This window comes from Microcebus murinus, chromosome 6 (assembly GCF_040939455.1).
Source record: "Microcebus murinus isolate Inina chromosome 6, M.murinus_Inina_mat1.0, whole genome shotgun sequence".
Taxonomy (NCBI): domain Eukaryota; kingdom Metazoa; phylum Chordata; class Mammalia; order Primates; family Cheirogaleidae; genus Microcebus; species Microcebus murinus.
Window position 1 is genome coordinate 95,521,399 of NC_134109.1, and position 15,053 is coordinate 95,536,451.

At 38.4% G+C, this 15,053-nt stretch overlaps 1 protein-coding gene across 6 annotated transcripts in view; it reads left to right on the forward strand.

Annotated features, from left to right (window-relative positions):
* The window catches only part of RNF111 (ring finger protein 111), a 94,393-nt gene that overhangs the window by 51,162 nt on the left and 28,178 nt on the right, over window positions 1-15,053 (forward strand). For all 6 annotated transcript variants that reach the window (XM_012783016.3, XM_012783021.3, XM_012783022.3 and 3 more), the window contains exons 4-6: window positions 1,195-1,358; window positions 3,694-3,888; window positions 13,207-13,526. In XM_012783016.3, the coding sequence (XP_012638470.1) occupies window positions 1,195-1,358; window positions 3,694-3,888; window positions 13,207-13,526 (679 nt within the window). The remainder of the gene's footprint in view (window positions 1-1,194; window positions 1,359-3,693; window positions 3,889-13,206; window positions 13,527-15,053) is intronic.

Genomic DNA, 15,053 nt, shown 5'->3' on the forward strand with positions numbered 1-15,053 from the left:
TTTTGAGATCTTACTCATTGATACAAGTGAAATTTGTGTCATTATTATGTTAGGGCAACCTATTTTAAAACATATTTTTTGACCGTTTTGTCTTGTTTTAAGACAGTGTTTTGCTCTATTGCCCAGGCTAGAGAGCAGTGGCCTCATCATCATAGCTCACTACAACCTCAAACTCCTGGGCTCAAGTAATCCTTCTGCTTCAGCCTCCTGAGTAGCTAGGACTATAGGGACATACCACCATACCTAGCTAATTTTTCTATTTTTTGTAGAGACAAGTACTGGCTGTATTGCTCATGCTGATCTCCAACTTCTAGCCTCCCTCCTTCTAGCCTCCCAAATTGCTGGAATTACAGACATGAGCAACCACGCCCAGCCCTTTTGACTTTTTATCCTTTAGTCAGTAATTTTATCTAGCCCCTGAACTAATACATGAATGAAAAAATCCTCATTTGGGCCGGGTTTGGTGGCTCATGCCTGTAATCCTAGCACTCTGGGAGGCCGAGGCAGGTGGATTGCTTGAGGTCAGGAGTTTAAAACCAGCCTGAGCGAGACCCCATCTCTACTAAAAATAGAAATTAATTGACCAACTAAAAATACATATAGAAAAAATTAGCCGCATGGTGGCGCATGCCTGTAGTCCCAGCTACTTGGGAGGCTGAGGCAGTAGGATTGCTTGAGCCCAGGAGATTGAGATTGCTGTGAGCTAGGCTGATGCCACCGCACTCACTCTAGCCTTGGCAACAAAGTGAGACTCTGTCTCAAAAAAAAAAAAGAAAAATCCTCATTTGTTTTGGTAAATACCTGAAGATGACATTGCCTTATTGCAGAATCACTTTGACCACACCCCCCCCATATCAAATCCTAACAGTATTTTCATCACGTACTTTGGATGATTATAAATATTGGCATTAGTGGCAGTAAAGAGTTGCTCTGTTACAATTGATACACCAAACTCATAAATCTGTGGATGAATCTTTTGTGTTGGAATGAGGTTAGAAATTTATTTGTTCACTATTACATTTTAATGTGTACCATTTATTGATATTAAAGAATACATATTTGTATTTTTGAAGCATGTTACAAATGTACCTAGACTTTGCTTTTCCACTTTCTGCTTTTAGATCTGTTGATTGATCATTCATTCAGCAGAGTTCTTTATTTATATTTCTTAATTTAATATTGATATCATTTAAGGTCACGTTCAACCCTTGGACACTCCAGATCTCATTGGAGCCAAGGTTCAAGTTCTCATACAAGTCGACCACAGGAGCCACGGAACCGCAGCAGGATTTCTACTGTTATACAGCCCTTGAGGCAGAATGCAGCGGAAGTTGTGGACCTTACTGTTGATGAAGATGGTAAATTGGAGCAGTATCAGTGTAGAGTTATGAAGGGAATTTGATAAAATAAAATATTTTAATATGCTAGGAACTCTTCCTACTGATTACTGATAATAGATTTCCTAGTCTTATTTTTCAATTGATATGAGATCCTAGTTTGTAAATTGCATCACACATTCCTTGTGGTTATTTTTTCATTAGTTGGTATTTATTTTCTCATAAAAAAAGATATCTTTACATGTGGTAGTTTGAGCTAACCTTGGACTTAACCTTATAATTTCATTTGTTATCTTATTGTCATACTTTAACTTTGCTATGAAAAAGAGAGGCAGCACTTTTTAAATACAAACAACAGAAATGCAGTATAATTGAATTTTAAATTACTAATGCTGGTTATTGGAAATGTCTAATTTTACTTTTAAGAGTTATCCTTTATTATTATTGGTATCTTTTTGTCCTACCCAGATTTTGTGTTTTGTTTTGGCTTACAGCTGTACCCAAGTAGGTAAGGAAATAAAGCTAAAGTTGGAAAACAGAGGTTAGGAAAAATGGTAGAATTTATGAATATACAAGTGAATACATATGTGAATTTTCTCACATATCAAGACTTATCTTGAGTTATTCTTAGTTAACATCTTAGAAGGAAATGGTCAATCATAATTTTTCTAAAGGAAGATGGTAAGCCATGAATGAGTTTGTTAGCTTTGGGAACTAGCTATAAATTGGGAAAAGGATATATCAGGTACATGGAAAGAGTTGATAGATAGGTAGACAGAGTTAGAGGCCTGTGCATTGTCTTCTACGGGCTGTTTGCAGCTTGGGAATCATAACTTTCAGAGTACCAGTAATGAGATGTTTATGAAGAGATAATTTATTCTCACTGTCTGAATTTCATTAAACAATGTCTTAGGTTTTGTTTTGAAGCACCATAAGTTATCTGTAAGACAGTGGTTAATGTAATAAGGATAAACTAATGATTACCCAGAGTTAATTAAATATAGGGTGACTATTTTGGAAACTTTTTGTATGTTTTCCCATGTGACACTTGGTAGCCAGTAAGTACAAGAAGGTGAGTGAATAGCCTCTTCCCCTTTAGTTTAAGTTCAACCAGAATTTATACTTTACTGGGTACTGGGTTAAAAGTATTCTAATGATCAGTAGATTTCCCTTTTCTCCACTAGTTTTTCTCAGTGAAAAGCTTCTATCTTACTAAAGATAAATCCAAAACTTATATAACTATATTAGTTAGACGAGTGGCTCTCAACTAGTGGCAATTTTGTCCCCTATGAGATGTTTGGCAATATTTATAGACATTTTTGGTTCTCACAATTAGGGAAGGATGCTATTGACATCTAATGGATAGAGACCAGGGATGCTGCCAAACATCATTGCATAGGACAGTTCCTCTCCACAAAACAGAATTATCTATCCTAGAATGTCAATATTGCCCTGACTTAAACCATTGGCAAATAAACAGAGATTCTTTCTCCCCCTTCTTGATGTATAACCAATTAGGATATATTAATACATTTGGTTGTACTAGCATCCAAAGTACAGTGCTCCTCTGTATGGACTAATGGTACTATTTGTGCCTAAGGAACCAGCCTACTGTGGTGCTTTTATAGAATAGTCAGTCCTCTTATTCCATACCACATTAAGAGAGTCCCTTTTTTTTGTATTTAATTGTCATGACTATGCTTTGGACAGATTTATTCCTGTTCTCAATTTTAAGCAACCATTTTATAATCAGATGTTTGGAACTTGATTCATTCATAAGTAGAGGTATGCCTGAAATTTCTTTTACTTTCTGGCATAAAAATTATAATTTTTATTAGAAAGCTGAATAATAAGTATAAATATTTGCAAAAATTTTTTTTGAAGAGTAGTTAAGTTATCCGTAGTCATGCTGCCAGTAGTGAAATCAGAATTGCTATCCAACCAGTCTGACCTAAGAATCCATACTATGCCAGAGAAAGTGTGATTTGTAACACTGTTCTGACAGCCTGTGACTATGTATGTAAAGAAACTTTTCTTTTACTCTTTTCTTCCTTGTAATAAATCAGAAAACTTATGTAGTAGCTACCTGAAAACCTATTAAATCACCTAAATTACTGGAATATGCATATATGTGTTGTATTTTTAAATGCAATAATCATATTTTGGTAGCATGTCAGTTTGATGTTGAAGTTTAACTTTATAAATGCTTTCTTTACTATATATTATACTTACTAGAGAACTTATAGTTTTAAAGTTTGCTTGTTTATTTTAATTATCATAAACATTAACTTGGATTAAAATATAACCTTTTATCTAATTTTTTTGAAATGCTAAATAGTCATTTTGTATTTTGTAGAACCTACTGTAGTACCAACCACTTCTGCGAGAATGGAATCACAAACTACTAGCGCTTCCATTAACAATTCAAATCCATCTACCTCTGAGCAGGCCTCTGATACTGCCTCAGCTGTCACCAGTAGCCAACCTTCCACAGTGTCAGAGACTTCAGCTACTCATACAAGCAATAGTACAACTGGTACTTCTATAGGAGGTATGTAAAAAAGTGAGGGAGGTGAGACATTTTGTCATTACTTTCTTTAGGAAAGGTATTATTGTTTTTAAGCTTAAGATTGTAGCTATATTAGCAAACGTGTATTCTTACGTTATCATAAACATCATGTTAGTGAAGTTTGGGTATCTGAGTTTTTGTACTTTATGTGACCAAAGTATCATAGTTCAATTAAGAGAGCCTAGGAAGAAGTAAATAGCTTACAGCAAAAACATGAGCAACAAAAGGAAAAGTGGATAAATTGGACTTTGTCAAAATTTAAAACTCTTTTGTATTTAAAGGACATTATCAACATAGCAAAAGATAGCCTGCAGAATAGAAGAAAAATATTTGCAAATCATATATAACTCTCAAAACTCAACAACAAAAAGATAACCCAATTTTAAAATGGGTAAAGGACTTCAATAGATGTGTGTGTGTGTGTGTGTGTGTGTGTGTGTGTGTGTGTGTGTGTGTGTGTGTGTGTGTGACGGAGTCCTTTTCTGTTGCCCGGGCTAGAGTGCCATGGCATCAGCTTAGCTCACAGTTTTCTCAAATTCCTGGGCTCAAGCGATCTTCCTGCCTCGGCCTCCCAACTGGCTGAGAGTACAGGTGCATACCATGACTCCTGGGTAATTTTTTCTATTTTTTGTTGCCCAGTTAATTTTTTCTATCTTTAATAGAGATGGGGTCTTGTTCTTGCTCTGGCTGATCTTGAAGTCCTGAGCTCAAGCAATCCTCCTGCTTTGGCCTCCCAGAATGCTAGAATTACAGGTGTGACCCACCATGCCTGGCCTTCAATAGATACTTTTGGAAGAAGTTATACAGATGCCCAAGAAGTATGTGCAAAGATGCTCAACATCTTTAGTTTTTAGGCAAATGCGAATGAAAAACACAGTGAGATACCACTTCATACCCACTAAGGTGTCCATAATTAAAAAACAAACAAAAATAGAAAATAACCAGTATTGTCAAGAATGTAGAGAAAGTGGAACCCTTGTGAATTGCTGGTAGGAATGCAAAATGGTGCAGTTGCTGAGGAAAACACTTTGGCCATTCCTCAAGACGTTAAACATTGTTACCGTTTCATGTACCAATTCTACTCCTAGGTAAATACTTCAAATAATTGAAAGTTGGGGGTGGGAATTTTAAAATTTTGATGATGTCCATTTTTTCTGTTTTTCTTGTAGCTGATTATTCCAGAAACCATTGCCAAATCCATAGTAACAAAGATTTATTCTTATGTTTTCTTTCAAGAGTTTAGTAATTTTAGCTCTTAAGTTATAACTTGTGTTTCGGTTAGCAGTAATATCGCTGGCTGTGTCTCCTATCAGCTGTTTAACTGAGTCTTAAACTAGCTTTCGTTCTCTTTTAGACAATTCTACAGAGATAGGAACTTCTAAACTATTTACTACCAGGGACAACATAGACCCTGTAGCTTATAGATTGACTATATCACCATTAATAAGGAAACTGCCTTATATTTTCTATCATTTTTTTTTCCTTTCCTTTTTTTTTTTTTTGAGACAGAGTCTCACTTTGTTGCCCAGGCTAGAGTGAGTGCCGTGGCATCAGCCTAACTCACAGCAACCTCAATCTCCGGGGCTCAGCGATCCTACTGCCTCAGCCTCCCGAGTAGCTGGGACTACAGGCATGCACCACCATGCCCGGCTAATTTTTTGTATATATATTTTTAGTTGGTCAATTAATTTATTTCTATTTTTGGTAGAGACGGGGTCTCGCTCAGGCTGGTTTCGAACTCCTGACCTTGAGCAATCCACCGCCTCAGCCTCCCAAAGTGCTAGGATTACAGGCGTGAGCCACCACGCCCGGCCTTTTTTTCCCTTTTAATGGAATGTCATTTCGCTTTTTTAATATCCTTATGATTTACATTGAGCAGATTGGAAACCTACTTGTGGCTGGATTAGGAAGGACTCCTTCCTCTGGAAAACTGAGGGTGGAATTGAGAAATATCCTTAGGGAGATTTCCCCGGGGTGTCTTCTAAATACTACGTTCTCTGAAAAAATAAAGGCAGAAATGAAACGGGCTTTTATTTCATTTATTGAATACATGCTCGTTCCTCAGCATTTTTTTTGTTTATTTTATGTTATTTTACATGTTATCATTTAATTCTTTAAAAAGTTCTTGATGTTTGCATTACTCTTCCCATCTTACAAATGAAGAAATCTGAAAAGTTGTTATAAATGCCTTGATCAAAGTCAGTAATAATCTTTGAGGCAAGGATTTGAACTCTTCCCATTCACTCCAGTCTCCTGGGTTTATGTAGCCTATTTCTTTCCTAGATTTTATGTGACACAGTTTCAACTTTATTTCAGAATAGTCCCAAAGCTTTTATTTATTTATGTATTTATGTGTGTTTACATTTATTTTAAAATATTTGTTCACTGATAATTTAGATTTAATATCTTAGAAATTGTACTACAGTCTTGAATGGCCCTCTCTTGTTATTACTGTAACTATACTGATGACCATCTTTGATATAGACTTGTGGGGTTTTTTTTGTTTTTTTTTTGAGACAGAGTCTCATTTTGTTGCCCAGGCTAGAGTGAGTGCCATGGTGTCAGCCTAGCTCACAGCAACCTCAAACTCCTGGGCTCAAGCGATCCTCCTGCCTCAGCCTCCCGAGTAGCTGGGACTACAGGCATGTGCCACCATGCCCGGCTAATTTTTTCTATATATATTAATTGGCCAATTAATTTCTTTCTATTTATAGTAGAGACGGGGTCTTGCTCTTGCTCAAGCTGGTTTCGAACTCCTGACCTTGAGCAATCCGCCCTCCTCGGCCTCCCAGAGTGCTAGGATTACAGTGAGCCACCGCACCCGGCCGAGATAGACTTGTTCATGTTGTATTTCTCTAACCCGGGGCAACCTTACTCTAGGCCATATTATTCTCTACATAAACCTGATAGTAGCAGGTTTATGTAGTCAGACTACATTAGAGGTACTGAATTCTTCTGTCTTCATTTCCTTCCAGGACCCTATGGAACATCAGTTTAATTATTTTTCCCACAACCAGTCCTTACCTTGTACCTTTTTGCAAATTTCCGAACTTGAATCACTCAAGCCATGTAGCTTTACTCTTATCGAAGTTCTTAACGGTGCCATTAAAGATTATATCACCATGCAGATTGGTGTCTCCATAAATTTGCGGTATTTAATCCTAGATTTTTAGTAGTAAATCACCATACTCTTATGTATCTCTATCAGTTCCTCCTCCTTCCCCTCTGTGGCTATTCCAGAACACTCTCCTTCCCCTCCAGCCTACATCCTCCATGGGGAAATAAATAAAAAAAAATAAATGAATGTTCTTATACATGAACTCCCACAATTTCCAATGCCTCCATAAAAACTTTTGTGTATCTCTGCCTGTCCTTCTACTGATTCCTGGACTCCTGGCTCCTTCTTATCCCTTTGAATTCTTTCATCTGTGTCCTACCTCTTATCTCTTCTTGTGTCCTTCACTTTGCTTTAACCATTATCTTCCCTATGTCTTCAGCATCTTCTCTGGTTCCATTCCCTTAGTATGCACACACATACACATGTATTATGTCTGTGTATACTTAAGTGGACTTTCCCTGTCCTAAATTCTTCCCTCTAATGTGCTTCTCCTTTCATCATGAAAAATATGATCTTTAAAAATCTGGCAGTAACCCCCTTTTCATATTCATTTTCTTCCCAGACCTCTGCTCTCCTTCCTTTTTTCACTGGCCCATTTCATAACTGCAGATGTTTTCACCTATCACCAGTATGCCAATGACTATCCAATCTGTGTTTCTAGCCCACTGTCCTTTTTTTTTTTTTTTTTTTTTTTTGAGACAGAGTCTCACTTTGTTGCCCAGGCTAGAGTGAGTGCCATGGCGTCAGCCTAGCTCACAGCAACCTCAGACTCCTGGGCTCAAGCGATCCTACTGCCTCAGCCTCCCGAGTAGCTGGGACTACAGGCATGCGCCACCATGCCCGGCTAATTTTTTCTGTATGTATTAGTTGGCCAATTAATTTTCTTTCTATTTATAGTAGAGACGGGGTCTCGCTCTTGTTCAGGCTGGTTTTGAACTCCTGACCTTGAGCAATCCACCCGCCTCGGCCTCCCAGAGTGCTAGGATTACAGGCGTGAGCCACCGCGCCCGGCCTTCCTTTTTTTGTTTGTTTGCTTGGAGACAGTATCGCTCTGTCACCCCAGGTACAGTGGAGTGGCTTCATTATAGTTCACTGCAACCTCAAACTCCAGGGTTCAAGTGATCTTGTCTCAGTCTCCCGAGTAGCTGGGACTACAGGTGTGCATCACAATACCCGGCTAATTTTTCTATTTTTAGTAGAGTTCGGGTCTCACTCTTGCTCAGGCTGATCTTGAACTCCTGAGCTCAAGCAGTCATCCACTTCAGCCTCCCAGAGTGCTGGGATTACAGGTATGAGCCACTGTGACCCGGCCACTGTCCTTGTTTTAAATTTTCACATCCAACTGCCCCTTGGACATTTTTGTGCCAACTGGACTGTTGTGCAGCCACATCAAACTCAACATACCCTAAACAGCTTGTCATGTGACTGACCTCTTCATGTGTTACATTATGTATGCATGATATAGTCATTTATTTAGTAAATATCAATTATATATTATATATCAGGCACTATTCTAGGCAATGGGAACAAAACAGATAAATTTCATCCTAATAGAGTTTATGTTCTAGTGAATAAGAATAGCTAACATTTCTTGAACTTATAACATTGGGCAGTGATTTATCTATGTTAACTCTGATTTTTGCAGTAACCAATGAGGCAGATTTTTATTGCTGTGTTCATTCTACAGGTGATGTAACCTGCCCACGTTTATGCAATAGTGAAGCAAGAATGTAAATCTACATTGTCTGTCTTGGAGCCTGTACTTTTCCTTTTGCCAGTATTTGTCAATGTTGGCATTACTGTTGACTTTGGGCTGGAAAATTCTTACTGTAAGGGGCTATCCTGCATATTATAGGATATTTAGCACTGTCCTTGGCTTCTATCCACTAAATGCCAGTAGCACCACCTCTCATCCAATTGTGACAACCAGTAATGTCTCTAGGCATTGCCAGATGTTCCTTCAGAACAGTATTGCTGTGCATATAGTACAGCCTTGTTCTGTCCTATACTAGAACCCAGTGCTTCTGTTATAACTGCTTGATTTTCCTAAATTGTCTCCATGCTTGATGATAAACTGCTTAAGGATCAAAGATCGAGTCGTTTTCTTATTGGCTCTTACTGTGTGCTTGCATTCCTCTTTTCTCTTGTGAGTTTAATTAACTTAAGTTTAACAAGTGCTTATTGAGCCACCTACATTGTACAGGCATGTTTCTAGTTGCTAGAAATAAAACAGAAAGGCAGACAACATCAGAAGTTATTTTAAAGGTGAAGACTTTGATCGTCACCTTTGTATTTTCCAGTGCCTATTATAAATCTTTTACCATGTCATTATTATGGATAAGACTTGTTAAATGAATGAATAAATGCATGCATTAATACTCCTAGAATTACAGTGAAGGAACTTTAACCAATTTAATGTCACTGGGCTGTAGAGTTAATTTCCCTGATGCAGGTTTGTGATTATCTCAGTTTTAGTGAACCCCCCCCCGTAGGTTAATTTTAATAAAAAGGAAGTGTTTTATTTGCTTAATCAGATATCTTTGTATTTCATTTCTAATTTATGATAGTTTTAGTTGAATGAGAGGAGAATCGGTTGTCTTTGATTGGGGTTGCAAGCCTATTTGAGAAACAAAGAGGTTCTGGACTGTAGGAAAATAGATTATTTAATTGGAAGCCAAATGCGTTCCCTAGTCTATAAGATCAGACTGCTAATAATTTGGCCCCTTAAATATGTATTCAGCCTTAAATGTATTATAGTCATTATATTCCCTCTTCTCTCTGATTATTGTGTTCAAAATATTTGAAGACAGTTAGACATGGTGGCTCATACCTATAGTCCTGGCAGTTTGGGAGACTGAGGCAGGAGATTGCTTAAACCCAGGAGTGGAAGACCAGCTGGGCAATGGCAAAACCCTGTCTCTACAAAAAATTTTTAAAAATAAAAAATTTGAAGACAAAGAGGACAAATTATTTCTGAATAGGTAAGTGTCATGACTGTCACTTTAATCATGGCCTTAGCAGTCCATAGATCTCTTGCTCTGGTTATAAATTCATACCTTAAATTGTTTTTTTTTTTTTTTTTTTTGAGACAGAGTCTCGCTTTGTTGCCCAGGCTAGAGTGAGTGCCGTGGCGTCAGCCTAGCTCACAGCAACCTCAAACTCCTGGGCTGGAGCGATCCTTCTGCCTCAGCCTCCCGAGTATCTGGGAATACAGGCATGTGCCACCATGCCCAGCTAATTTTTTTTTTATATATATATATATCAGTTGGCCAATTAATTTCTTTCTATTTATAGTAGAGACGGGGTCTCGCTCTTGCTCAGGCTGGTTTTGAACTCCTGACCTTGAGCAATCCGCCCGCCTCGGCCTCCCAAGAGCTAGGATTACAGGCGTGAGCCACCGCGCCCGGCCCATACCTTAAATTTTAAAGTCACATATAATCCTCTAATAACCTGACTTGTCAAATTAAAGTGTTAAAGAGTTGGAAGGAACCATGAAAATCATTTAGTCCTTCCCATTTAGTGGATTTAGTGTTCCAAAGGTTTTTGACATTTTCTCCTAAAGTAACACACAATAAATGACATTTAGGCTAGGCGCAGTGGTTTATGCCTGTAATCCGAGCACTTTTGGTGGCTGAGGCAGCAGGAGGATCATTTGAGGCCAGGAGTTTGAAACCAGTCCGGGCAACATAACAAGACCCCATCTCTACAAATAATAATAATAAAAATTAGCTAGGCACGGTGAAACACACTTGTAGTCTCAGTTACTTGGGAAAGCTGAGGCAAGAGAATTGCTTGAGCCCAGTAGTTCAAGGCTACAGTAAACTATGGCCACACCACTGCACTCCAACCTGGGTGACAGAGTAAGAACCTATCTCAAAAACGAACAAAAAATTACATTCACTTGTGTAACACTTTGGTATGGGGACTGAAATAAAACCCTGAAAATGTTGCAGGAAGTAGAACTACTGTAATAATGAGAGTAATTGCTACACATATTATAATGTATAGGAGATTATTACTTAATTCTGTGTTCAACATTGCTAAGAGACTGTTAATCATGGTCAGTTCCTGATATGCTAATTGTCACTCTAGATTATTCAGCACATTTGGAATGTAAACGAATGAATGTGACACAATTATAATTTATGTTCAAAAAGTAAATAGTGGCTGGGCGCGGTGGCTGATGCCTGTAATCCTAGCACTCTGGGAGGCCGAGGCAGGCGGATTGCTGGAGGTCAGGAGTTCGAAACCAGCCTTAGCAAAAGCGAGACCCTGTCTCTATTATAAATAGAGAAGAAATTAATTGGCTAACTAATATATATATAGAAAAAATTAGCTGGGCATGGTGGTACATGCCTGTAGTCCCAGCTACTCTGAGGCTGAGGCAGCAGGATTGCTTGAGCCCAGGAGTTTGAGGTTGCTGTGAGCTCGCCACGGCACTCACTCTAGCCTGGGCAACAAAGCGAGACTCTGTCTCAAAAAAAAAAGGACTTACAAATAATAATAATAAAGTAAATAGTTTTTTGGCTTTGTATTTGTTACAAATTGTTTGCAATATTTAATCTGTCACCTGATAATGACAAAGTAGTACTAATTCCAGCAGGCAATTAGAGGTTAGTGAAAATTTGTATTTTTTTCCATCCAAGTTCACAGACCCATGAATTCTAGTTCCCTTGTTAAGAACCTTAGTAAAAGGTTTCAGGAGATTAACCCAAATAGTCCAGAGTAGGATCTTGGAAAAAACATAATATATAGGACTTTTAAAAGGAGACAGATAGTACATGACAAGAGTTTGAGCATAGGCCTACACAGAAGAGAATCAGCAAAGGCAGGATAGGACATGTATGGGAGGACAGAAGTAGGAGAATTACAGGGAAATTTGGAGGAATCCTGTCAGTTAGACCCTGAAGCATCCCCAGATTCATTTATGTGAGTCCATAAATTCCCTTTGTGGTTTAAGCTATTGTTGTTTGGATTTTATATTATTTGTAGGTAACAAGAAGATTCCTAATTGATAAACTGGCCCAGAAGAGATTAGCTAGGTATTGTGAGCCACAGTAGGAGCAGGAAACCTAGTACTGGTTACTCTAAAAATAAGGCCAGGACTGTGATGCTCCAGAATCCTAAGGACTCTGAGGAGATGCCTCAAGGCACTAGAGAGAGTGGGAGGTTATGAGTTGGGGGAGGCCATAGCTCTGGCTTGGGCTCTTCACATTCTGATTTAACCAGAAGTTTCCCATTTTATCTTTTTTATTAGTTTCCATGTAATATTTAGTTTGAGGAAAAGTTTCTGGTTTTTAGATTAGTTTGAAACACAGACTTTCTGGGGACACTTTTGCAGTTCTTTGGCATGGAGGAACATATCTTCAGAATAACTCTGGGCACATGGCAGAGAGCAATAATCAGGACTCAGATGTCTTGTGCCTAGAAACAACCACAGTGCAAGGCAGTTATTACCGCTTCAGAAGGAGGTTAAATAACTTTCCTAGGGTCACATTGCTAAGGGACAGGGTCAGGATTAGAACCCAGGTTCATCTGACTCCATCCTTTTTCCCCTACTATATGACATTTAGTCAGTAGATTATGATAACACATTTTATAATATTTTCTAAATATTAGAGTCTCATCATTTCTTCTGTTCATTGGTTCTGATTTTAGAGGCTAGAGGAAGAGGAAAAGATGGTAATGGTTAGTGAGACTCAGCCAGATACACTCTGAGTTGAGTGGATATGTCTTAAAAAGGTGAGATTTTAAGAAGTACATAGCAGTCTGCATTATGTAGGAATGATTTATGGTATTAAGGGTTCAGGGAGCTCAGAAGATCTTTTGCTTTATAGCATATAGTGGAAGGACTCTTAGGTATTTTTAAAATGCAGTTTTCTTGATAACTAATCATTTGTTATGACTTAGAAAAAGGTTATATGTCTCTATATTTACGTGTCATAGCAAATATGAACCTCCTGAAGATGTTTAAGTTTTAGGAAAGTCCCAGTGAAGATTACTGCCTAAAATTATATGATGTGTATGTTAAGAATGTGGAACTATTACATTCTTATTTAAAGAGATTTGAGTTTACTAAATATTTCTTAATTCTCCCATTACTTGTTCATACACAGTACCTATTTTTTACACAGTGATGTTTGATGATTTGATTATTCTGCACATTTTTTTTCTGTTTCAAGATGACTCAAGGAGAACTACATCTAGTGCTGTAACGGAAACTGGCCCTCCTGCATTGCCAAGGTTACCTTCTTGCTGTCCGCAGCACTCACCATGTGGAGGGTCATCACAGAATCTCCATGCATTAGGACATCCTCATGGAAGTTGTTTTCAGCAGCATGGTCACCATTTTCAACATCACCACCACCACCACCATACTCCCCACCCAGCTGTTCCAGTTTCTCCTTCCTTTAGTGATCCTACTTGCCCTGTGGAAAGACCTCCACAAATACAAGCACCTTGTGGAGCAAATAGTAGTTCTGGTACCAGCTACCATGACCAGGTATGTGGAATTTGATGAGTCAGTCTTTCTTTCCTTCTCCCTCCCTCTCCCTCCCTCTCTCTTTTCTTCTTTCTTCCTCTCCCTTCCACCTCCTCTTTCCCTTCTTCCTTTCTTTCTTTTTTAGATGGCTGAAAGGGCCAGTGTGAGGAGTAACCACTTGAGCTAAAGCCAATCCACCTTCCTTTTTTTTATTGTGGTGCCTTCAGGAGGAGGAAAAAAATCCTAATGATAATTTTTTTTTTTTTTTTTTTTGAGACAGAGTCTCACTCTGTTGCCCAGGCTAGAGTGCTGTAGTGTCAGCCTCGCTCACAGCAACCTCAAACCCCTGGGCTTAAGCAATTCTTCTGCCTCAGCCTCCTGAGTAGCTGGGACTACAGGCGTGTAACACCATGCCTGGCTAATTTTTTGTATATATTTTTAGTTGTCCAGATAATTTCCTTCTATTTTTAGTTGAGACAGATCTCACTCTTGTTCAGGCTGGTCTCAAACTCCTGACATCGAGTGATCCTCCCACCTTGGCCTCCCAAAATGCTAGGATTACAGGCATGAGCCACCATGCCCACCAACGATAAATTTTATATACTAAATAAGTCACATTCTTACATACAAAAATGGCCAGATTAAGTGGTCTGTTTTTTTTTGTTGTTGTTGGTTTGTTTTTTTAATTAAATCTCTAGGATTATCAGATGGTCTAAGTTATTGCGACTAATTGAGTGGACCAGGGATGTGGGAAATCAGAAATGATAATCTAAAAATCACTTTTTTATTCTGAAATGGTTTTTTTGATGTTTTTAGTGTCATATAGTTGAATCTGATCTAGGGATTTTATTATTTTTTTTTTTTTTGAGACAGAGTCTCACTTTGTTACCCGGGCTAGAGTGAGTGCCATGGCGTCAGCCTAGCTGACAGCAACCTCAAACTCCTGGGCTCAAGCGATTCTGCTGCCTCAGCCTCCCAAGTAGCTGGGACTACAGGCATGCACCACCATGCCCAGCTAATTTTTTCTATATATATTAGTTGGCCAATTAATTTCTTTCTGTTTATAGTAGAGACGAGGTCTCACTCTTGCTCAGGCTGGTTTTGAACTCCTGACCTTGAGCAATCCGCCCGCCTCGGCCTCCCAGAGAGCTAGGATTACAGGCATGAGCCACCGCGCCCGGCCTTGATCTAGGGATTTTATAGTGTCAGCCTAATTCATGAGAAACTGGAAAATTCTTCCAGTTTTTTCCCTTCTGCTTTCTGCTCTAGAGCTCATTATAACTTACACCCATCTAAAAAACAGACAGCCTTCTCAGATGCACACCTGTAGCATGGTTTCTGTGGAGCACATTAGGTTTTTAGTTCATGGAGAATTAAAATATCAGCAAAAAATTTTAATTAAGTAAATTAGTTGCTATTATTAGTGAATACTTCAAATGTCAAATATATTAAATTAGTTTTGGTGATCACATGAAGTAAATGAAACCAGGTATTATATGCTACTGTAACTTTTGTATGTCATCTCTTTACATGTTGTGTATAGTTGTG